This window comes from Gallinula chloropus (assembly GCF_964237585.1).
Source record: "Gallinula chloropus genome assembly, chromosome: 1".
Classification (NCBI taxonomy): domain Eukaryota; kingdom Metazoa; phylum Chordata; class Aves; order Gruiformes; family Rallidae; genus Gallinula; species Gallinula chloropus.
In genome coordinates, this window is record NC_140085.1 from 65,375,720 (window position 1) to 65,401,790 (window position 26,071).

General features: G+C 40.3%; 1 protein-coding gene across 1 annotated transcript in view; it reads right to left on the minus strand.

Moving 5' to 3' along the window:
* Window positions 1–4,805: 4,805 nt before the first annotated feature.
* The window catches only part of CRACR2A (calcium release activated channel regulator 2A), a gene marked incomplete at both ends in the record, with an annotated part of 54,553 nt that continues 33,287 nt past the window's right edge, over window positions 4,806–26,071 (minus strand). The window contains 10 exon segments of the mRNA XM_084266997.1: window positions 4,806–4,896; window positions 5,759–5,835; window positions 9,172–9,273; window positions 10,909–11,023; window positions 12,405–12,486; window positions 15,007–15,172; window positions 15,176–15,220; window positions 19,826–20,153; window positions 23,152–23,243; window positions 24,086–24,131. Coding sequence (XP_084123123.1) covers window positions 4,806–4,896; window positions 5,759–5,835; window positions 9,172–9,273; window positions 10,909–11,023; window positions 12,405–12,486; window positions 15,007–15,172; window positions 15,176–15,220; window positions 19,826–20,153; window positions 23,152–23,243; window positions 24,086–24,131 — 1,144 coding nt within the window.

Consider the following 26,071-nt stretch of genomic DNA (forward strand, 5'->3'; position numbering starts at 1 on the left):
AGTAATCAAAAGGACCCATTATTTCAACAGCTGCAGATGAATTCAGGAAGTTTCTACTGATGAGCTTTACAGGCATGTTTCTGCTGTCTAAAACAAGCTTCCACTTATGCAGACGTAGTGGATTTATTCAAAAACGATCTCGCATGGTAGAGAACTCTGCCAACGTACAGATGTTCCAAACAAAACCAGTCTGAAGTTGGGGAATTTTACCTGAATTAATTTACTGCCAACCAACATAAATCTTTTATTCAGGTACTGGGGAAAGAAAAGAATGCAAACAACTAAACAAACATAGCAGTGCACTTTTTTTCCCTCTGCCCCTCAGTCTCAGCTTCCTTCATTTTCACTGTGAGATACACTCATTCATCCAGCAAGCCGACAGGCAGCAGGCAAAGATGAGGTAGTGTGCATAATGCTTTGTGTCATCCCAAGTATTATGGTTTCTGCCACTCAATGCCCAATGCTTCCAGCTGTCCTGGGCACAGGGAGTCCAGTTGTCCTGTTCCTTAGTTGTCGCTGCTCCAGCATAGGAAATGACCACAGGCTTCTCTTCTTCCAGGGGCAAACTTTCTTCACCATGATCTGCTCCTCATGCATTCCTTGTATGTGGACAGTCCCTACCTTAACAGCTGCAGATTATCCTTATATATGTGATGTGGAGGGAGAGAGAGAGCACTACAAGTCATAGGAGTTGTGTATGTGTATGTTTTCACCAGCAAACATCAGTCTTGATCGGCTGGAAAAAAAAGAAGAATCTGGCTGTTTCCAGATTTATGGAAATATAGTTTGTGTGTATGTGAAGACACCACTCTCTCTGTTCTCTCTGTGGCTGATTATTTATGTGCTGTGCATATATCTGCATCTTTGCAACATGTACTCAGCTTGGGTTTTGTCTGGACTTGCAAAAAGAACAGCAGCAGCCACAGCTATCAGCCTGAAATGGGAGACACCTCCTGGGTCTAAGAGTGCACCAGATTTGACTCCAGTAGATAAAGAAAAAGAAATCTTCATCCCAGGATTCAGATGCTCCTTAGCATTATCTACTCTAAGGTGTGTATATTCTGCTAGTAGGGTCTCAAGGCGTGCTAAAAGATGTCCAAATAAAAATGATCCTGCAGAAGTCATAAAGATAAGATCCACTTCATGTGTCACCTTCCTCCAAAATAAAGATGAACTTCAGGGAATAAGAAAAAGGAAGGATCCAACTTTGGAGTTTTTTAGGGCTAGAATCAGTGGTAATAAAGCTGAAATCAATCCTTCAAACTGTCTTGCTGAGGCTAACAGAGGTTGGAAAAATTATTGCCAATTCTGATATTGATGGGGTAGAAAACACTCTACTACAGGGGACAGATCAAAGACAATTAGCAAAGCCAGTATTAAACTCATGAGACTTCTTCCCTAATTGAAATTGGGATAAACAGCTGGGTTTGTTGAGGTTTAAATTAGGGTTTACATTAGTTCAACTCCAGCAAGGTTTGAACACAGGTGATTAAACTGAGATTTCCATGATGGATAACAAGTGTCCCGGTTTTGCCCCAGCTGGAGCTGAGGAAGGGAGAAGAAAATCAAAGGCAAACATCATGGGTTGGGATAAGGACAGTTTACAAGGACAGCACAGAGGGACAAGTAAGAACAACAGGACTTTATACCAAAATTGGTGATACACTGTGCAGTTTCTCACAGAACTGCAGACCTCAAACTGTACAGCTCAGAGCCATCCCGCAGCCAAACCATGCGTCCTGGAGCTGTATGCTCCTCCCTCATCACCCACCCCCACCCCCACCTCCCCCCACCTTATGATGAGCATGACATTAATTGGTATGGAATACCCTCTTTGGCCAGTTTGGGTCACTTGTCCTGGGTGTGTTCCCTCCCAGCTTCCTGGGTGCCCCCCACCTTCTCATTAGCAGGGCAATATGAACACCTGAAAAGTCGACTGCTGGTCAACAACTGAAAACATCCATGTGTTATCAGCACTGCTCTCATCCTAACTTCCAAACACGGCCCTACACCAGCTGTCTTTCCCGACATTCTTCATACACATGATGGGGAATCTCTCTCCTTCTACAGTAAGCTGAAGTTTTGATTGTCAGGCAGGACCAAGTTGATTGGTAGATCCCCCTAGAGTGGCCTTCACTAAATGTCTGTCCCAGTGTTTGAGGGTCTCACCACCCATTGGTCTTAGTGCAGATTTCAGCAGCCCATTGTATTGTTTGACTTTCCCAGAGGCTGGTGTGTGACAGGGGATGTGACACACCCAGTCAGTGCCATGTTCTTTGGCCCAGGTGTCTATAAGAGTGTTTTGAAAATTAGTCCCATTGTCTGACCCAATTCTTTCTGGGGTGCCATGTCTCCTTAGGACATGCTTTCTCAAGCAAGTGTGTTCTGGACAGTAGCATGAGACACAGGATATGTTTCCAGCCAGACAGTGGTTGCTTCCACCACTGAAAGTGCATAACGTGCCTTGGTGGGTTTCTGGGAGTGTGATGTAATCAATCTACCAGGTCTCCCCATATGCATGTTTCAGCCACTGTCCTACATACCACAGAGGCTTTAACTGCTTGGCTTGATTGTAGCACATCTCACATTCATGGATGACCTGTGAGTTAACATCCATTGAGATATGACAATGTCTCTCTTGCCCTTTTATTCCTAAAAACTAAATCTCCTGAGCAGGCCCCTTGACCTTACTTTGTTTTATAGCAAAACTGGCTTTCAAAAAGATTTGGATTATCTTCTTCCCTTTCTCAAAAAAAACCTCTGCTGTGTTGCCCCATACAATGATGATATCATTAGTACTGCAGGTGCTCTGGGGCTTCACCCTGTTCTAATGCAGTCTGGATCAGTCCATGGCAGACAGTGGGGTTGTGTTTCCATCCCTGGGGCAGTCAATTCCAGGTGTGCTGGACACTTCTCCATATGAAAGCAAAATGTGACCTGTACTGTGCTGCCAGAAGGATTGAGTAAAAAAAAAACCCCATTTTCAATGTCAGTCGTGACGTACCACCTGGCTGCCTTGGTTCATACTGAAGTTCCAGCAGCATGTCCGGCACTGCAGCTCTCATGGGTGGTGTGACTTCATTCAGGCCACGCTAGTCTACTGTCAAACTCCTCTCTCCATTGGACTTCCACACTGGCTATATGGCATTGTCAAAGGGCAAGCGGGTTCTGCTGATCACGCCCTGACTCTCCAGTTGATGAATCAGGTTCTGGATGGGGATCAGGGAGTCTTGGTTGGTGCGGTATTGTTGTTTATGCATCACCATGGTAGCAATTGGCACCTGTTATATTTCAAGCTACAGCAACCCCACAACAGAAGGGTCCTCCGAGAGTCCAGGCAAAGTAGACAATCGTTCAATTTTCTCTGTCTCTAGGGCAGCTATGCCAAAAATCCACCAGTACCCTTTTGGGTCTCTACAGAGATAGTCCATACCCAAGTTGCCCAGAGCCTCCTGTGGGAGGGGTGAGCTAGTGGCTGACAGGCGCTCAGCTGCCAGCTGGGGCTGAACAATGGGCTTTCAGAGGTAATTACAGAATTTTAGTTTCTTATGTTCCAGGTTTGGCTGTGATTTCCTAAAACACGTCCCTATGGGTCTGATTTCCAAAGCTATCAAAGATTTCTCAAGCTATCATAGATTTCTCAAGCTATCATAGATTTCTCAAGCAATGGGTGTGACTTCTCAGTGCTGTCAGGCCCTGGTTAAACCAAAGGGAAATGCTGTCTGGCATATGCCAAAAAATCAGTCACATATTTAGGTACTCGTAGAGGATTTTTTTCTTAACACTGCTAAAGAAAGCAGTTTCTCACCGGATTTCAGTGAGTTTATTCACTCCTTAAATGCTGGGAAATTTCTCAAAATCTTCCCCAAAATCTTCAATTTCTACTTCTGAAAATCTATCTCTGAATATTCTGACTGCTACATCTAGCATGAAACCTTCTGTGACAGCCTTTTGGAGACAAACAGCTGTTCAGATGGCCATAATATGCTCCCTACTACAAACAACAGCACCAGTGCAATGAGCTTCCTATGTAGGTATGTGTTTTCGACTGGCACTAATGATAGTGAATTGATTTGAATGTTCAACTTGGCCACATACTGCTTTGGGACTTCTGTGAGACATGAGAGCCAAACAGGGGTTCAGAGCAAGGTATGTGCCACAAAACAATACAGCCATGACAAACACGTTGAAGAACACAGGCTGATTTGCTCTGAGTGCAATAGTAACTAGCCAATGTAAAGCACTGCACTATGGTGAGTTAATGGTACTTAGGAAAATCTTCATAGCTCTTCAATCCTTTGTTCATGTATGTTACACACTAAGCTTTAAAATATCACCTTGTACTTTGCTGTGTTGCTTTTAAACAACCACCAGCTCCCTATTTCAATTTTTAAAAAGCTGTAACAAAGACCAGCACAAAATCGGGATCTGAAGAGCACTGAAATAAACAGAAGCATTCAGAAGACAGATCATCCACACCAGTTAGAGTTTACTTCACATTCAAAGTAGTTTTTTTCATATAAAATTATTTCTTACTGTTAATAATGTGGTAGCTTCCAAAAGCCTGATCACAAAGTAGGATTCAGTGGTGTTGTTAGGCGTCAGACAGAACAAGACCATTAGTGCCCCAAGTATGTTATTGACTAACTAAAGGCAGGTTTTTGTAAAAGCAAACATCAAAGCATAGAAGAATTTGAAGATTAACTTAACACAGCAGAAAAAATATTTGGAAGATAAAGGAAATCTGCTGGTGCCATGTAGTGTCACATAAACGTATGACTTTTGTCTAAACCTGCCTCAGCATTTTATGGCCTGATACAGCAAGACTTTTTATACACATCAGAATGAAGTTCAATGGTTTTCTCTTTCACTTTATCTTCGTGTTCCTTCAAAATCCTGGGGGAAAGAAACGATATTTTTGAGAAAAAAAATAATACCCATAAGAGATCAAAACAACAACAACAACAAAAAAAACCCCACCCCAAAACATTGCCCCCAAGCCCATAAAATTTTCCAGAAAATGACAGAATTTTAGAACTAACAAACAGAAATATACAATTAAGGTGGCTCCATCACCAAACCACCTTTGTCATTTAGTTAGAAAAATGTAGTTAGTGCTGATTGTTAGCATCACTCAAAACTGATTTTTCATAGTTATTTCTGAGACTGGAGGGAACCAAAACCACATCTGGCTACCTAGACTTTATCCATCACCTGACAGTGTCACAGAATTTCATTAACTTCAGCAACAATATTAAGGATCTGCCAATTCATTACCAGTGTTTTCTTTTGTGTAAGTAGTTCAGAAGGAACAGATTTACCTGTATTTTTACCCCTAGCCTTCATAACCACTTTTCCCTCTCCCCCAGCCACAGGTAGACAGCAAAATTTGAGCTGTAATGAGCAGAGGGAAGAAAGAAACATGTCCAGCATGCTGCTGCAAGGACTCAGCAGCATCCATTTCCAGCATATTTGTCCACATTTCCAAGAACTTTCTGCAAGAGCTATCATAACATCCCAGGCCCCCAGCTAGCCTAGTAACAATTTAGGTATTTATGGGTCATTAGCTAACACAGGGCTCTTCATGAACCTGAGCAACTGCTCAGTTGGAGGAACAGGATCAGGCTATAGACCAATATAAAAGGAACAAATATTTCATCACCACAAGTTCCTAGCAAACAAATTTAACAAACAGAATTCACTCTGTGACAGGGAATTCAGGCATGTACAGAATTTATAGATTGTGTTTTCTTCTTACCTAGCTAAGTGAAACACAGACGTTTTGGTATTGTACCCAGAGTACGCACTGCATTCATAGAAAATTAAATTGTAATCCTAGAATTAAAAAAAAAATCAATTAATTTGGCACACTACCTCACTCCAGCTTCAAAAAGCAACACAGATATACTGAAATATGCAAATAAATGGAAGTAGATCATCTTAGGAAAAATGGGAATTTAATTCTAAGAGTAGAAAGTAACATAAGAAGTCCAAGTGTGCCTCCTAAACAACAACTATACGCATTTCTTAGATATTTGTTTTATACAGTGGCTTGTGCTGGAAGAGCTTTCTCTCTCAAATGCTAAAACATAAAAATGCCTTTGTTGTGGCTGTATTCTGGTAGAGAAGGGGGAGCTGCAGGGGTGGCTTCTGCAATAAGCAGCTAGAGGCTTGCCCTAGGACCTACAGAGTAAATCCCAGCTGGGCTCAAGGACGAACCTATCAATAATGGTCACAGTGCCTCTGTGAATCACATTTAGGAGAAAAAAAAATGCAAGCAGACACTTTTTGCCACCAGAGAAGGGAGTGAGAAGATGTAAGAAATTCTGCTGACACCAAGGTTAGAGAAGAAGGGGTGGAGGAGGTGCTCCAGGTGCCAGAGAGAGATTCCCCTGAAGCTCATGAAGAAGACCATGGTGGAGCATGCTGTTCCCCTGCAGTCCATGGAAGATGGGAGTAGTGATCCCACCTGCAGCCTGTGGAGAGACCCCATCCTGGAGCAAGTGGAGACTGGAACCTCAAGAGATCATCAGGTCCAACCCCCCCTGCCAAAGCAGGTTCCTTAGGACAGATTGCACAGATGCATTGCATCCAGATGGGTCTTGAGTATCTCCAGAGAAGGAGACTCCACAACCCCCCTGGGCAGCCTGTCCCAGGGCTCTGTCACCCTCACTGTGAAAAAGTTCTTCCCCATATTGGTGTGGAACTTCCTGTGCTCCAACATGAAGCCATTGCCCCTTGTTCTGTCCTCACAGACCACTGAAAAGATGCTGGCTATTTCCCCTTGAGATATTTATAAAAATTAATAAAATCTCCTGTTAGTCTTATTTTCTCAAGGCTGAAGAGCCCCAGTTCATTCAGACTTGACTTTTTCTTTCCTCTGTCATTACTCTTTTTATTAATGACCCATGCTGCCTGTCTTTCAAAGAAGTTAAGTGACAGTGTATTATAATGGGGGCCCTAGGGTTTCTGACCAAATTTGTAATATACTGACTTGTGTGATTGAAATAAAGAAGAGTTAATATAGCTGAGCTGGTATGCCCTCTGAAAGTGCAGGTTCCTCTCTGACTATAGAAAAAAACAGGTAAAACCAAACCCATTCTATGAGAGTTTGAAGCAGTCCTTTAAAACTGTTGGACTTCAGGGTCAACAGGCTAATCTGGTTCTTTGTCTGCACGAGAACAGGTTCAGGCTTGTTTTCACTGAATATGGCTATGCCTACTTGTATCAGCTCAGCATCTAGTCCTATGTTACTTTAGGTCATTTGTGACTATTCATGGGATTATTCACAAAATAAGTAACTCAGTTTCGTTCACTAATAGAGAGAGGGGTGTGTGGTTTCAGAGGTTTTACATGGCTATTTAGCAGGAATTAATATTTCATTAAAATTCATTATTATTATTATTAACTCAGCAAGCAAATTGTTATCATTTAATTGTATCCACACTGCTCTTCAACTAATCAATTGTCAATAATCATTCCTTCCCTTAACTACCTCAGGCAGCATGTTCAAACATTCAAATGAGTCATTCAGATACATTCATTTGATTACAACCATCTCTGACAACTGTCCTGGTTCCAGCTGGGACAGCGTTAACTTCCCCAGGGAGACCACCCAGGTGAGCAGAGCTGGCCCAGGCTGTTTCCACACCGCATGACATCACGCCCCCATAAAAGGGGCTGGTCAGAGAGGGGTGGGTTCATGCAGGTCCAATTGTGGGTGGGTTGTCAGGGAGGTAAAGTGCTCAGTACCTGTCCTTGTCCCAACCCACGGGCCTTTATCTGTTTCTCCTTGGGGGAGGGGAGAGCGAGCGGTGTGTGGTGCTCAGCTGCTGCTCAGGGCTGAGCCATGACAACAACTTACTTTGTTTTGCATATGCATCACATTTGATTTTCTTGCATGACATGTTAGAATTAATGGCCTGGTGGGCTGTGAGTTCTATATATTAAAATGATTCATCTTTGGTTTACTAGTACAATTTTTAAGAGAGCTAAATGACATGTAAGACACCTACTCTGTCCATTTAGCATTTATGTGTCATTTGTTTTTTTCACAGAAGCTTTTATGTAACACCCTGGAGTCCCTCCTAGCTTCCAGGGTCTCAAAACTATCTCCATTTCCACACATACAAGAAAATAGAGCAAGAACCTTTTGGGGGAAGGGGGAAGGTGTGAAATTTAAGGCTGATATTGCTCCCCTATAAAACCAAAACAACAGACACAAACCTGAATACAGAGGCATGCTTGTAAAAGGCTGTATGAATAACCAAAATAAGATAAAAAGAGATCTGGCCCTAATTCTTTTATTTATAGACAGGTGCCTAGCAGTAATCTTTCCTATAATCAAGAAAATTCAGCTGCATTTCAAATTTTGAAAATATCTTTCTTGGTTGCCAGCAAGCAGAGCTGGAAGTCAATTTTCACAAGAGAAGTGAGTACATATGTAAAATCCAGCACATTGTTTAATTTAGGTAAATTCCCACCAAGCCAGTTAATTTCTCAGGAATACTGGGATGACATTTCTAAGCATATTTCTATGAATATTCTGGAGGCATTGTTGTTGAAACTTTATAGAGAGAGATTCAAAAGAAAAATTTATGTGCATGTATATAAACAAGTATCCGCTATTTGCGGTCCCTTAATGCGTAAATTATGGCCCTTGTATCACCAGTGCTCTGGTAGATGCAGACTGGTCTACTTATTTTATCTTCTTGATGGAAAGTTACTAAAAGTAAACATGTTTTCTACTCCTACCACAGGAGTAACAGATGGTCTTCTGTGGTTTTCTAGGAGATAGGAGGCAGAAAAGGTCCCCAAATTATCTCTCGGTTAAGAAGCCATGCTCAGAGAAAAAGAGAAGGGAAATAAAAAATAGAGAGAACAAAGAAAAGGAGGGCAGAGGGACAGGAGCAACAATAAGGGTGAATTCTTAATTATTTTTTGCACCGCTCACTTTTTGTTCCTTTCATCTAGGCAGTTTTGTAGCTACTATAATTATCAGCATTTACATCCCTGAGAGATGAATTGATGAGGGTGATCGAGTTCCTAATTCTAAAAAATACTTGTCTGATTCAAAGTGATCTGTATTTCTATGAATTTAGACACATTCACCTCCATTTTAAACCCTTCCCCTTTCTAGTTTTATAAGGGGTTCCCCCTTAAGGATATTACCTTAGCAAGATGCTCTCCCATTCCCATAGGGACCTCGCGTTCCTTTTCATTATCAGTTTTATTGCCCAACAGAAGCACAGGTACATTCTCCTCAGCTGTCTCCTGCAGCACAAAGAACAAATATCAACTGAGGCATTGTATTTTTTAAAAAATCACAGATTAAGAGGATAAAAACTAACAAATGTCACACTGCAATATGACATTTAAGATACCACATGTGATCCAGGTATGTGCCATGTTACCTACAAACATATATCAGTAATTAAAGTTGGGTAAAAGGCATGAAAAAGACAGAATAATAGAGACTGCACTATCTTAGCACTTTTTAATAACAGCACAGAAGCTCATCTGGCTCATATTAAAATGGAAGAGAGAAAACTACCACGCTACGTGGGCTCTGACATTGCACGTTTATAGCCACTGCTTTTCTTATTACATGGACAGGAATATAATTAATAGATTTAGGTATAAGTATGTCAAATAAATTACATGAAGTAGTGGAGGGATACACAGAATAGCCCAAAAAAATACACAAAATAGGCACAAATCAAAATTAATTCTGAAAAACAGTACTATCACAATTAAGACATTCATAAAGTAGCCTGAATGCTCCAGCAGTAAATGGACATGGCTGTATATCTTCAATTTAGCAAGAGTTTGTAGCAAACAAAATTAGTCACTAAAGATGAGTGAACTATTACAGCTTGGAAAAAAGATCTTGGCCACAATATTTGATTTTTCTGGATCAAAACCTGAAATTCTCTAGCTTTTACCACTCTGAATTATAACAACCACTGATTTGTTAAGATCATGCATTTAAGAAGGGCCCATTCTTGCAAAATCCATGTTACTATTATTTCAGCAGAGCTACTCAGATAAGGAGTAGCTATGCCTGTTTGGAAACATTCGAATGCACGAGTCCTAATTTTAATTTGGAAAGCTACCTATTGGCCATTATAGAAAACAGTGTATTGTACTAGAACATATGCCATACTAAATCAAAGTGATCTTCACATACCAATCTGTCCTCTACTTTTTCAGTAGCAATATTCTGCAATAGTGAGCAAATAGGAAGTCACACTTTGTTCTCTCTAGTGATTCAGCCTTTTATAGCAGCAGCTTCAGTTTTATTTTTATTTTTTCTTTCGACCACAAGTAAATTCAGCTGCTTGCACTCTCAATATGTTGTCTATGAGCTACAGAGTTATTCCAAGAGAGAAAAAGAGAATTTTTAATTAACTGAAGCCAGTCAGGGACATGTGCTATGATTCTGTTTTCATCTGGTTGAAAGGATGATCCACAGGATCTACCTTGTCTTGTCTACCACAAGACAGCTTTATAGCACTAATACAAATACTATGGCTTTAAATTTATGGCTTATGTTCACTACACAGTCAATTTCCCATGAGCTTCATACTGGATTTTCAAACTGCTAGTGACAATCAGTGATCATCAGACCATAATCACTAATCCAAGGGAAATCAGAGGACTCCGTGTTGGACTTTCCCCACCACTCATTTTATGTCCTTAAAACCCTGGAACTGTTAATTATTTTCATAGACACAGAGATTCTAAAACTGCTTTACTGGTAACTGTGCAGACCAAAATGATTAACAACAATGTAATTGTGGCAACAATTATGCAGAATTACGTTGCTGTGTTTTGCCCTGCTAACAGTCCCTGTCCAGAAGAAGATAGAGAATAATGACACCAGAATTTAAAGTGTTGTCATGTTACCTTGATGCTTGTCAGCCAATGCTTGACAGCTGTGAATGTGTCTTTTGCTGTTATATCATACATCACAATGACACCATCAGCTTTTCTGAAAAACTGCTTGGTAATACTTTGGTACCTACAAGTAAGAACCTGTTTATAGATCTCAACAGAAGTAGCAATCTGACAACATAAGTAAACTTTTATGGTAATCCCTCCCCAAAAGGAAGATGTTGCTATACAGTTTCATCTAACCAGCTGTTTTAGTAAGGGTTAAACCCATTAATTTGGCTGACCTATGTATTCTAAAATCCCATAAACTAGAAAAGGGAGGAGCTTCTTCACTGTAGATCACCTTTGAAAGGTGAGGCTTATTATGAATTGTAGTAAGCAATCTTGTTCTTCCTGAATCCTGATGATATCTATCATCAAGCTTAAAGGTTAACCATGGGTCTGTATTCAATCAAGATTTATGTACGATGGCTCCACAATTAAGAATGATTGTAGATAGTTACTAGATGCTTGCTAAGAAAAGGATCAAAGGGAATTGCTTTAAAGGAACATCTGCAAACTAACTGTCCTAGAACACTAACATCTAAGCAAGATATCTCCACGGACCCAGAGACAGTTTAGCAGTGAAATCCGAAGTCCGGGCGTCCCTGAACTGTCTTCATTATAATACTAAAAACCACACACCACAGGTCAAGAAGACCCTTGTCCAGGTGAAGACCCTTCTTCCACACCGGCACAGATTGAAGAAGATGACACAGCAATTATTATAATTACATGTAAATCACTAGCCAATCATTGTAACTGGGAGCGTATTACCTCACAAGATTTCTGTATAACAAAAGAGCCGGCTTTGGGTGTGCTTGATTTGTGGAAGTCCACTGAGCACCCAGGTCTGAATGACAACACTATCCCCCCTGTGTTGGGGGGAATGGGCTCATTGCACACCAGGTAACCAATTCACCTTTCCAACAACAATCAGACCCCTTTTCACACTCAGCAGAAGTTTCACAGGGGACACTGCTACCTGCGAGAGCAGTTTCAAAATTTAAGGTGTTTTAAAAAGTTCTCTCTGCTTTCTTTAATTGATTCTGAGTTAGTCTGTACACCTCACCATCTCCCATGCCCTTTTTTAAACTAGCACCCTGTCCTTCCATTTTAAGTGTGGAGCACTTACCTCGATGTGGTGCTCAGCATTAAAACTGCTGTAGGGAGTGGGGGCTGTCTGAGGCTGCAGTTGCTCAGGGATTTGCTGGGCATCAGTGAGTGGGTGGTGAGCAACTGGGTTTTTTTTTCATGACTTTTCAGCTGGTTTTTTTCTTGTCCTCTTTGGTTTTTGGTTGTCAGTGGGTTTGTTGGGGATTTTTTAATAATTATTTAACTATCTCAAGCAATGAGTTTTCTTGCTTTCCCCCTTCTGATTCACTCCACACTGGATGGGGGAGTGAGCAGACAGCTGTGTGCTGCTTTGCTGACTACCATGGTTAAACCAATGACAGAGTGTTTCTCACCGTTCTTGGCCAGCGGTGTCCCAGAGTTGCAGGGCTACCTGGGTATTATCTACTGTGATGGTTTTCACACTGTAATCCACACCTGTAAGAGAAATACAGGGTAGGTTGTCTCTTTATATACTCACTTTTATCTTTGAAAACCTGATCCAGCAAATACAACAAATCCAGAAAGATAAGATAGATACTACTTCAAAAATTGTGCCCATATCAGAGAACAGGAGTTTTTATTTGCCAGATGATCTTCAGAAAGAAAACACTCACTGTTAACAGAGTATTTGTATTTTGTAAAAGCTACAAGTACCTTCCCAAATTAGGGTACATGAGTCCAAGGCAGTCCACAACACAAGGCAGTCCACAAAAGTCTGAGCAATTTAGGCTGGAATTCATGCCTCATAACTTCAATTCTCTGAAATGTCAGTGTTTAGTCTGAGCTAGCCACAGAGGCAACTTCTACAGTTAGTAGAAATACACAAGTCTCCACACTGAGGGCACAGTGTAACCTAAGATAGATGGACTCAATATGTGGAGAACCTCCTACCCTCTTCCGAATATAAAAGATAAACTATATCGAGGTTAGTCCCTTAATTTTTATGTGGCTAAATGAATATGAGATGAAAATTAATTCATCTAAACTTCTAAATTAATCCTCTCCCAATTCCTCTAACCCATGATGACATAAGTATCTTCTGGATATTAGAACAATAATTAAAGTCTTAAATATTTATCAGTTACTGCTATCATCCTCCTAATGTTGAACTGCATTTTCATGTATCACACTGTACTGTATCATAGAGTCACAATATATATAAAACAGTTCAGACTGGAAGGGACCTCAGTAGGTCACTAACAATTCCTTTGGGGACATTTTTCACATCAGTGGGATTTTTACTGCTGGAATTAATGAAGAAGCATCCAAGCTTGTGTTTCCTCAGTGGGCAATTTCCCTAAGTGGGAAATCTGGTGGAGGATATCACAGAATCACAGAATCTCCTGAGTTGGAAGGAACCCATAAGGAGTCCAACTCCTGGCTCCACACAGGGCCAGCCAAGTCAGAGTATGTGACTGAGTGCATTGCTTATATCTCAAGGGAAGAAATTTGAGCTATTCTTCAGAAATTCAATGAGAACACTCTACTCAAAGTTGTTCACTTGATTTCTCAACTGTCTGTATCTTGCCAGTCTGAGTCCACATGTGTGAAACTCATCAATGCAAAGACTAAATCAAAGCTCTGGCAAATACTTTGCATATACAAGAACACTGGAAGACCACTCAAAAGCTGAAAAGGTCAGACACATTCCTGTGCTTTTCTTCTGGAAGACCCAGGCAATTGCACACATTGTATAACACCTCACAGTCTAGAGAAGCTGTTTACAAGATAACACGGATAGGACATAGCATCAGACTTAAATGTAGACAACTGCATGTAGGTATCTAAGCTTCTATTACATTTAATGAAGATCTAGTCAATAAAAAAATAGGAGTCTAGGAAATTACTAAGTTCACCCTGAAGTCGGTATCAAGGGTCTGACTGATTGGTCCCTAGGCTCCTCTGATTGGATTGATCTGGAGAAGATGGTGGGGTAGAATTCCACTGCTTGCTCAAAGGCATTTAGTACTATCTGAGGTATCATTTGGTACTCAAAATGTCTGTTTCAATCTGGCAGGACACCTAGGCACCTGCTCCCTTCCAAAGTAGCAGCTGGAGATCAGGTGGTGAAATATCTTACAGTGCTAACATTCATTTAAATCTCTATGCTAAGATTTCAGATCTTCCCTGACTCTAATGTGAACTTAGGCACCTGATATACCAATAGAAATTTAAATTCAGATGTCTTTATCTACTCCCTAAGTCAAGAGAGCTAAACTAACTGCTATCTGAATGTTCTTAGATTGTTATAAATGCAAGACAAATCCATTAATTTAAATACCTTCTATTGTGAACAAATTTTATTTCACGTATGCTGCAGACTAGCTAAGGCCTAAATACACACTAAACATAATTAATTTGGTCATTTACAGCAATTCAGATGCATTGTAATAACTCATACTTAAATTCTTTGTACCTTGATTACGTGTTTGACTTTTGAAAGTTTGGTTTACAACTTCAGGCAATGTAGCTACAACACAGGCTTTGAAATGTTTGGCTTTGAAAACACTGGTCCAACATAGTTCTTTGGTACTTAGTAACATAATTCAGATAATCTACTTTCTCTTTAAAACAAAAGTGGATTGCTTAAAGGGACAGAGATGGGGTATGGATTTGGGATGGTTACTACAGTGCAGTCCAGAGGACAGGTTATCAGTTTTACAACAGTGAGATCTATAAAGAAATTCTAGCTTCACCAAAATCAATAGGATTTTTCTGATTTATTTCAGTGCTACCAGAATTTCAGTACAGAATCCACTCTGAAACCTCTCCATCAATTATCTGTTTCACAGCTTGTGAAAAATTACTTTGCGTGCCCTACTCTCTTTCTGGACAATCACTTTTACAACATCGGTATGTTTCTGGTTTATAACACAGGGCCTGATCTCAGTAGAAGCTGCTAAGCACTGTTGGAACAAAAATAATAGTAGTAGTAGTGTTGTTTCTTAAACTTACCTACAGTAGCAGCTGTGCCTGGGAAAAAACGATCTTCACAAAATCGCCTTAAGAATGAAGTCTTTCCAACACTTGAATTGCCCACAAAAATTATCTTGAATAAGCGGTCTGGGACAGAGTTTATTCTCTGCTCCTTCAAGTAAGAGCAAACATTAGTGTCCAACTGTTACATAAATCCTATTGCCTCTCTGATTTGCCTTGTCTTGAAGGCTAACTGACATGTGAAAGAGATCTGATCCCATCATGTTGTCCATTACTCATAAAGCAATATTCTCTTTCTTAAAATAGCTCAGCATTTCAGATGTACCATTACAGATCATTTGAGGTGCAGTGACTTGGACTGAGCTCTGGAAGCATATTGAATATGTGGATCCAAGAGCTTCCAGGGAATTACTGCACTTCTACATCTGTTTAACACGACAGGCAGAAGCACAGGGGAAAGAGATAGAGAGAGAATTAGACCCAGTTAATCAGGCTGTAAACTTTCTGTCACTTAGGCATTTTAAGCTGAAGGAAGAACAATTTGTTCCGACTACTCATGTTGTGTTTACTGCTAAGCTGATGCTAGAGAGAATATTTATATCCTCTGTCAAGTAGGTCATTATTCCCAAGACCTTTATGCGTTGGTTGGGAGTTGCTTAGAGAAGAACACTGTAGCACCAGCTGTTTTGCAGGGGGCAGCCTAGCTGGCCTCTGCTCCTATTTTGTGCAAAGGTGGAGGAGGAAGTGGAAAACAGTCAGTTTGTTTTTAACGCTGCATGCAGAAGAGGAGCAAGATCATAGATGGTCCTGGAACAAGTTTGTTAGGAAGGGGAGGGGAGGAGAGGCAAGGAAGGGGAAGAACAGGCCCCCTCCCAGGCATTTGAGGTACAGAATTCCTGAGAATGCTGACTTCAAGAAGACTTAAGAACTCTCTGCCCAAGAGCCCTTTGAATGGGACACTGAAGTCTGGCCTTGAAAATGTTTTATACAAATATATTAGAGCCTTACAGAAAGGAGCAGAACAATGCAGACCTGCACTTGATGGGAAAAAAATGGAAATACAAACTCAAGGTGCTGTCTTCCTTAGTATGAAAAAAAAATCATTCACTGATGCAAATTTAGGGGACAAAAATACATGCCTTTTTCATGAACAGGGCTAATAGCCCATTACAACCACACAGAGATTTCTTACCCCATCATTCACTTTGCCTTTTCTATTAAAATCCCAAACTCCACTGCAACTATAGACTGCTAGTAATATGCATACATTTATATAAAGGACATCTTCAGTTCTGCTGAAAAACACTCCCACCTTATTAGTCCATGTGCTCTGGGAAATAAAACAAGTTAACATAATCATCAGTTTGGCACCATTTTCACAGTGCTTCTGAGAACAATAACGAAATATATGCAATAAGACTAAGCATTAAGCTTAGCACTTAGCACTAAGACTCAAAGACACCAGAGGCCTTCAGCTCAACTCCCAACATAAAAGACAGTCATTTTTCATTGAGATGTATCAAGTTCACTCATTAAATAACCTCAATAATCAAACTTGATTCTAAAACTGCATCTGAATGCTCTACCAAGGGAGGAGTATTTCATAGTCTGCTTCAACACAACGCTGGTAGAAAAATGGAATAGCAGTGGGATGTAAATTTATTTATTTTACAATGCAGTCTGAAAAAGTCTTCCCTAGATGCTTCTTTGGAGTGAACCAACATAGTGGTTCATATTCCATATTGAAAGAACAGAGGGGAGAGGAACTGCATCTCAGGCAGAGGTTTTGAACATAAAATCCTGCTTTGATTTCTGTGTCAGGTGTTGTCCCAGTCACATTTCTGCTTATGCTAACAGCAGCTCTGCTTTCACAGCCACTCAGAAATTTGTTCTACCTGACTATTACCTCCCGGGTGAAAAAGCTCTTGCTGTCCTCATGTACTGCTGCAAATTCTTAGGCACTTTCAGAAGTCGCCCTCCATAGGATAGCAACTTGTTAATTTCTAAAAAGAGAAAAAAATTATGCTGGTACTACTTGCTTGTAAGATGGAGTAGGTCATAAAAGACTAGCAGCTAAATCACTGAATATATGGTGAATAGTCAGTCTTAATGCCAGCAGCTAGGAGCCCAAGTTCAGTATAGTAAGCAATGAGATCATTCATGTAGAACACAGGAATACAAATAGCAATGAAATGAAAAATGCAGGTTGTCTCAGATCCTTCAAACTCCTAGTGCAAGACAGAGAATGACAAGACTTTATATCTGAGTGAGCTACATATGTAACAACTGCATGGAATCATTCTGCTTCCTTTGCACAACTATCTATAGATCCTACTCTCCTATACGCTGCAGATCCTTTGAGCAGCAAAACATGAGGGGAGAAGGACTGGCTGCAGATGATGGTATAGTTGACATATGTCCCTGAGACTCACACTTCATGGCTCATGATGCAACAAACATGGAGTTACCTTTTCCATCAGTTTCCTTCAGCTCCATTTGAGGATTATACACAGAGCTACCCTCAAAACACTTATTAATTGCCTATCACTCCTCCTAGCCCAGGGATGCTATCAGGAGAGGGAATCAACGTGTGAGCACTGTCTGGAACAAGATCAGTTCTGATGTCTATCTCATGGTCAAAATGTGGTGATCCTGAGAGCCATAATTTAGGAAACACAAAGTTGTGTGAAAAATTCATCAGGCTACAGCTGAGACCTACTCAAACAAAATGGCAGAGGTCAGGTACTTTCACAGCCTAAAGACTGCCCTAAGCAGTGGAATGCCATCAATTCAATAGTTGTTGGCAGACCTAGTCAGCAGGACAAGAGGATGCGTAGGACCATGTGCGTGCTACGGTGCCACATGAACATGGAGTTTATCCAAAATGAGTATTCTGCTGCGATATTTTAAAACTAAATTTAAAAACCCACAACCAAAACCTAAGACAGCAAACAAAAAAAACCCTCCAAACAACCAAACCTAAACAAAAAACAGCTCTAAGTAAGGGCTCGACTACCACACTCACATTTCATAGGAAAAAGGAATTTACAGTTTAAAGTGACATTTGGAGATGAACTTGGGGTTTTTTCTTTAGAAACTGAAACAAAATTTTCCAACAACCAGACAGAAGACATTTTAAGATTTCCTCTTTCCTCTCCCTGGTTGCTCTCAACTGGTTTTGGGAGAAAACAAATAAATAAAAATTCTAACAAACAAGCTGGGGGGGGGGGGGGGCGGGGGGAATGCCTGGTTCCCTCCCAACTGAGAGCGTGTGCTTTCAAGGGGCATGATTGCTGAAACAGAGCTGGCAGGATGGATTTGTCCTAGCTGGACCTGGCTTTTGCTGTCCTTAAGTGCAAGGATGACATACTTCAAAAAGGTCATACAAAATAAGTCATACAGCGACCAAAAAGTATGCATCGTATTAAAGTAATTTCAGAAGCTGAAACTCTGTTCTGTGCTCTAGACAACTTTTTATTAAAATGTACTGCTTAGAAGCTATGTAACCATGGCATAATCCTATCATAATTTTTAAGATGTGCTTACTTCTAAAAGAACTATGTAATTATGACCAAGCATACCTATTTTTCCTATAATCTTTTTAATATGTGCTTCAAGAATCTAAAAATGAGTAATACTTAACAATGAGACTAAAATTAGAAAACAAGCACAGCTAGCTCTGAAGCAATAGCAGTGCAAGAAGAACTTTAGACTCCTACCTTCCAGCACACTTCTTTTAAGGATTATTACTGCATAGTGAATTCATTGTTAACATGCACATACAAGCTAGAGCTGAAAAAAATTCTGGATTTCATTTTGTTAATTAAAAGTCTTCTCAAAAAAAGAGTTAAAAAGTAAAGCTATTTCTTCTCGTTATTTCTCAGTGTAACAGCTACCAAAACTGATTCAAAAGTATAAAAATATAAGAAATGGCACTTGTCAAAAAACCCCAAAACTTTTCAAAAAAAGAGTTGCTGCTTTTTTTAGGCAATTGCTACCTGTCAGTGGATCTTCTTTGCCATCTATCACAAGGATTCACTTCACTTTTCCTAACCAATCATTCAGACGTATCTATCCACACATTTTCTGCAGTTACCACTCTTTTAGGTTGCATTTCCCTTCTTTGCACCTTTAACATTTACCTGCAGTGCATTTCCATCTCCCTCTTCATGCAATGGCTTCATTTGTCATGCTTTAACTCAAAAACTGAAAGCTAAATAATTTTAGGTACTAAGAATAATGCATTACTCTTCACCATTTCATGTTTTCCAAGGTCATAGAAAGAACAGAATAGAATAGAACAGAACAGAACAGAACAGAACAAAATAGATTAGCTCCAGTTGGAGAGGACTACACCAATCATCAAGCTCAAATGCCTGACCAATTCAGGGCTGACCAAAAGATAAAACATTATTAAAGGCATTGTCCAAGTGCCTCCAAAACACTGACAGGGCTGGGGCATCGACAACCTCTCTAAGAAGCCTGTTCCAGTGTTTGACCACCCTCTGGGTAAAGAAATGATTCCTAACATCCATCCTGAACCTCCCATGGAGCAGCTCTGAACCACTTCTATGCATCTTATCACCATATCCCAAGGAGAAGAGCTCAGCAACTCCCTCTCCACTTCCTGTCCTCAGGAAGCTGTAGAGAGCAACGAGGTCATCTCTCAGCCTCCTTCTCTCTAAACTAGACAAACCCAGAGTCCTCAGCCACTCCTCATAAGACATTCATTACATCCCTTCCTCTAGATGCATTCAAGGACCCTCACATCCTTCTGAAATGGTGGGACCAATAACTGCACACAGTACTTAAGGTGAGGTCCTCTTTTTCCCCTTACATTTGATAGTGTTTCCTTCTCTACAGGGTGCTTTCCAGAAGATGATGGTGAGTGTTCCACTGATTGTTCTGCCTTTTTCTTTTCCATTTCCAACTCAGAAGAAGTATTCTCATCTTCTCCAGTCCATCTGTTCAGCTGGTTATCAACCAGCCTGTCAAGAAGCTGGGGTAAGTGATCTTCCTCAATTGATATTATTCTTTGGAGATGCGATGCTTTAGACACTCCTTCAGTATCTCCAGCATCAGGCTTTACAGAGAGAATTCCATTCAGTCCAGCAGAATTCCCTCTCTTTGAGTTATTGAAAACATCATCTTCTTCAAATGAATAGCTACACAGAGAAAAAAATATATTAGACCTGGATTCCTATTGTTTTATCCTAGTGTAACTGAGTTTAATTTCCCATGTTTTTTACTACCCACAGGAGGCATAGCATATTCAGTTCAATGTCTACTGAAAAGTCAGCTCATCATACAATGTGTATATATATAGACTGTGCTTGATAATTAAAAACGTCATGGGGAAAGCTAATAACTTAAGGGGAAAACCTGAACCAGAATACAAAACATAAGATTAGCCTAATTGCTAACCTCATGGAATAGCTAAAGTAAAGTTCTCTAGTGTGCTTTTCCCCCTCCAGCCCAACCCCATCTGCCCTGATTCTGGAAGAATAAAACAACCCCCAAGCCAGATCCTTTCTAAGTGCAATCTAATTCTCTCTGTAGCAGGTAGGAGGAAGATGGGCTTGTTTAATGTGGATTTTAAAAAAGGCTAAGTGGAGATTCAACAGCAGGTGCAATGTATATATAATAGATCCAGAATCTTCTCCGATGGAATAATGACCACAGATGCAAGTTGCAAGAGAAAGGTAACTTGATACAGAGAACAAAATTTCCTCATGAGACTGATGCAGCAAGGGAATAGATGCCCAAAGAGGCCGTGGGACCTCCATCTAGATGTTCAAAAACTCAATAGAACAAGGCCCTGAGCAACCTTATCTAGCTTTGGAATTATTCCTGTTTGAGCTGGAGATTGGACTAGAGACATCAGAGGACCTTCCCACTCTAGTGGTTTAGCCCCAGCTATCAGCTGAGCACCTCTTATGGCATCAAATATCCCTTTAGCTACTTAGGATCCACCTACCAGCTTCTTGTGAAAATTAACTATATCCTACCTGAAAAAAAGAGGACATTAACCATCATGCCCAGATTTTAACCACAACCACTTTTCCTGTATATAAAAAAAAATAATATATGCATGTATATCCACATGCATATATGTGCCATCTGTATGCCATCCTTCTTAAAGCATCTGTTGAGTTCATTCAATCTATGACTTTGGGCTCAATCTGTCATAACTACTTCAGGGAAGGAGAGATGTTGTGTGATGTTGTATTGTTGCATGCTGCATCTGGAGCTTGTGGGTGCTGTAAGTTGCATGGGTTTAAGGTGTCTATTTCAAGGAAGTTTCTGGGTGCTCGTTACTGGAGTCAGTTCTAGTTCCATCACTGCTGCAAGTTGCTCAGTTTCATCAAAGTTCATCCTTCATTAATTTGGGTAATCCTTATTGTAATGCCATTGACTGAGCACACAGTAATTGTGAGTGAAGTTCCAAACCATTAGAGATGAGAAGTTCTCTAGATACCTGCCCATATTCTCCCACACGCCATGCCTCCCATGACTATCCAGCCTTGGGGCAGATGTCTGGGTGGCTTTCTTGCAACAAGTTTTGTAACCTTAAACAAGACCTGAAACACATTCAGGAGACAGCAATAAGAGCATGCTGGCTGCAACATCCCAAGGATATTAAAAATTGTCAAAAGCTGTTGTAACCAGCCTGAAGGGAAAAGGGGAGGAGAAAGAGCGGGACAAAGTTTCCCCCTCTGTCTTCCCCATGGATTGAGTACAATTATGAATCAATTCTGAGAGACGTTGTCCAAGGTATCAGCATGACATCAATGCCACCTGCAAATATCAGCTTAACCTGATGACCACTGATATTATTGTATTACAATATTACACAGTACAGCAAAATGAGGATCCTGATCCCCATCCCTGATGTAACAAAACAGCACCACAGGGGTTAGATACAAGTAAGGATTTACAGCCATGTGAACATACAAAACACCATTTTGACCAGTGATTATTTCATTAATATAATAAATGTGTATAACAAATTGTTTTAACACACTCTGGTCAGATCTGTCATTATCTCAACCCTTTGTATCCCATGTTGGTCACCAAAAAAGACTGTTACAGTTTAGCCCCATCTTGCAGCTAAGCACCCTGAGGTCACTCACTCACTATTCCCACTGTCCCAGTATGATGGGGAGGAGAATAAGAAAAAGGTAAAACCTGTGGGTTGGGATAGGGACAAATTACTATGACAGCAAAGGACTAGAAAAATAACACCACCACCACTACTTACAGAATAATATACAAAGCAGGTGATACACAACACAATTTGCTCAACACTTGGGTCCTGATGTCCCCAGACAGCAACTCCTCCTCCATGGGCAGCTGATGCCTTATAAACTGAGCATGACATCACAGTATGGAATATCCTTTTGGCTACTGTGGGACAGCTATCCTGCCTGTGTCTCCTTTCAGCTTCCTGTAAAAATTAACTCTATCCTAGCTGAAAAAAAACCACCAGGAAACCCACCTAAATGTTTCTATGATGGTTATGCCATTTTTTGTGCTTTAGCCAATTATTCTCAGAACTGAACTTAACAATGTCTCTGAAAGCTTTCTCTCTTTATACTTCTTGACCCTATGCCTGCAGGAACATCATTTTAGCTGCCATTACAAAGTGAAATGCTAGTCTTTCCATCTCCTGTTGTCTCAAAGGAAACATGCTAGTGTTTCACTGAGATCACCATCTTGTACCTCTTGATTTCAAGTTTAGAACCACACAGCTGAGAATTAACTTCACCATTTTTTACTAGTTCCACATCCCATAATTACAACAGGATTGTGTTCATCTACAATGAGAGAGGAGAAAGTATACTCTTTGTGAGTTACCAAGGCCATTGTCCACATCAACATAGGGTAACGGACAAGTTTTTATGCCTCCCAGCATATACTCATCCACAGCGGGAAAGTCTTGTGCCTTTGCACACAGTACACTTGTTTCATGTGAAAATCTGTTGCTTTATTTTCAAGTTTCTTAAAGAGCACAGCAATCTTATAAGGACAGATACTTCAGAAATACCTTTGGGCTTTTTGAAGCATGTATCAGAAAGAAAACATCCCCTATCTTCTTTCTATACACCTTATCATACTCAAATGTGGAATCAAATGTGGAACACAGGCAAAAACGGTTCTTACCTGTCAGGAAGCATCTTGCCCTCTATGTATTTCCCAATGACAGACCCTGATCTTTGCTTCCAGTTGGTTTTTGGAACACTTCTTTTGCATTTCTACAGAAATACAGAATACTTCTTACTAATTTATTCCTGTTGTTCATTATGGTTAATTGCCTTCATTCTTAATGCATAAATAATGCAATGCATATGAAAGAAAAAAATTGAAGAAAAAATCCTAGAGGTATAAATGTTTCAAAGTACCAATTGATAAACAATCAGAACATGGGAACTTCAGATCCCGCAAAAAATAATCTTCTTTGTAAACTAAAAGTGGACTACATTAAAGCAGCATAATGTCATGAAAATAAGTCAACAGGTCTACAGTGATTTACACTAGCATCTTCTTGTAGGAATAAGAACACAGCAAATGTAAACTAAGTGGCCTCAGTCTCCTTAATCCAGGGTACTTCTGGAACTTCTTGAAGTTGAATAAAAAGTTGCTGAATTCTCTGTTGCTGAATAAAAAGTTAATGTGATCTGGTTTTATCCAGTACCAATAGATATTCAGGTACAAATTCAGGGACTCAGATAATGTATTGTTGTATAGAAGTTTCAGGATATTGGCTAGTCTTGACTGAATAGATTACCACAATTTAATTGCTCTATTTTTAGGTTATTTTGTCCTCTTATGATTGCATCCTTAGCTTATAAAATACATTCATCTCCCTAAAGACTTCTCCAACTTCATAATTCTAAAAATGTAGTTATTAAAATTTTTCAGAAAATGTAAAAATCTTATTCTCAAGTGAGGAAAAAAAGTCAATATAAGTTAAGAATGGGGCAATATTTAACTAGGACAAGATTCTGTCTCCTGCACAGATTTCTGATCCCCTTCTTTTGAGGTTATTCTGATATGTGTTTGCTCAATGGTGGGTTTGAAAATTATAGTTGTTTACCTGTAAAAATATGTCACGTTCATCTTTGAGATGTTTGTTCCTCTCCCTACAAAGAGAACACAGAAGAAACACTGAGGCCAAGTATTTAGAACTGCAGAGTTTTATGCTCAACATCAACAGACAGACTGGAGAATTCACAATGTAAAAGGCAAGACAAATGCACTTCAATTTGACATATCTCCACCCTTGATCATGTTTATATTCTACCACAGCCAGTTCCCTGTCTGGGCCACTGAATCTCCAGCAGGTCTATGCTGATTAAAGCCAGCCAGCATCTGGCTCTCATTCTGTAGTTTATCAAAACAAATAAATTAACACATAGAGATCAGTTCTGGTCAATATGCCTTCATTTACTCTAAATTAGAATGTTCACAGCTTTTCACAGTAAAGATAATTTATTGTGGAGAGGGTACATGAACACCATCTCTATTCACCTGGTGACAGCTGTGAAGGCCAGGTATGTGCCTTCTGAGGGCTACAGTTGTGGCTACCATGGAAAAGTCTCCCTAGAAGATCCATCTTCCATTCATTATGCAGAAGAGATGAAAATATCAAAAAAAGGAGACTCTGGGCAATCGGCATACTCTGATCGATTGTGACAACACACCTGCTAAGTACATCATTCATTGTCTCCATCTATCGTTAGCATGGCCACAGAAGAGACTGAGCAGCCATTACAGGCTTGGTGAACAGAAACAACCTCTGCTCTCAGACTTTTCTATGACCCCACTATCAGCAGTAGGCATGATCACAACATATGGAGTGGCCTATGGAAAACACACTGCAAAGTAAAAGCCTTTTCTCAAGCACGGGAGCTTTTTAGGTGACTTTAAAATGAGGCCTCCTAAAGGAATTGCAGTGAATGAAGACCTATAGACAAGTACAATCTATAGCCCATGAAACATATCACTGAGCAAGCAAAAACTAACATTGCTGCACATTAAAAAGGGGTTAGCAATTGTCTGAACAGACTTCAAAACTTTAAGTTGTGCAAAAGCAATCATAGAGACTTCAGGGTCTTGGGAATGTTACTGAGGGAACATGGTGTACGGGTTATTTTTCCCTCTCTCCTTCCAGTTGTGGGCAGCACCACTGGGAACAAATTTTAATACATGGCTCTGTGGCTGGTGTTACCACCACAATTTTGGATTTTTTGACAATGGGATGTGTCCTGGCTTCAGCTAGGATAGGGTTAATCTCCACCAGAACTTGGGGACACAGCCAGCACAGGTGGCCATAACTAACCAAGGCAGGTACTCCATACTGTATGTCATCAGTACAAAAGGGCACTACTCAGGGAGGGGCAGTGTGGCTCTGGGATGTGCATCTCAAAGACAGTCTGGCTTCAGGACAGCTCTGAGCTGTATGGTCTGAGTCATAGGGTTTGGTGAGAAACTGCACTGTGTATCGCCAATTTTGTATATTTTAAGTCCCGTTGTTATTTTCCCCTTCCTTTGCTGTCCCAGTAAACCGTTCTTATCCAAACTCCAAGGTATGCCTTCGTCTCTGCATTCCACTCCCCATCCTGCTGTGGGGGACAGGGGGTGCTGAACAGCCATGTGATGCTCAGCTGCCGGCTGGGGCTAAACTATGACAGGGTAAACTCAAATGCAAAAAGAAAGGTTACTGATGGGAGAAGCAATGGCAGGTAGCCTGAGAGGAATACAGAGAAACTATCTGAGCAGTTAGGAAACAGGTTAGGAAATCTAAAGCTCTGATAGAATTAAAACTGGCCAGGGATGTCAAGGGCAATAAGAAAAGCTTCTACAGGTACATCAGTGATAAAAGGAAGACAAGAGAAAATGTGGACCTCCTCCAGAATTATGTGAGAGACCTAGAAAAAGCTGAGGTATTCAATGCTTTTTGGGCACCTTGGTCTAAAGGAAGGTTGGAACTAGATGATTTTTAAGGTCCCTCCCAACCCAAACCATTCTATAATTCTGTAAGTCTATCAATACAGAAATGTTACAGAGAAAATTATCTAAC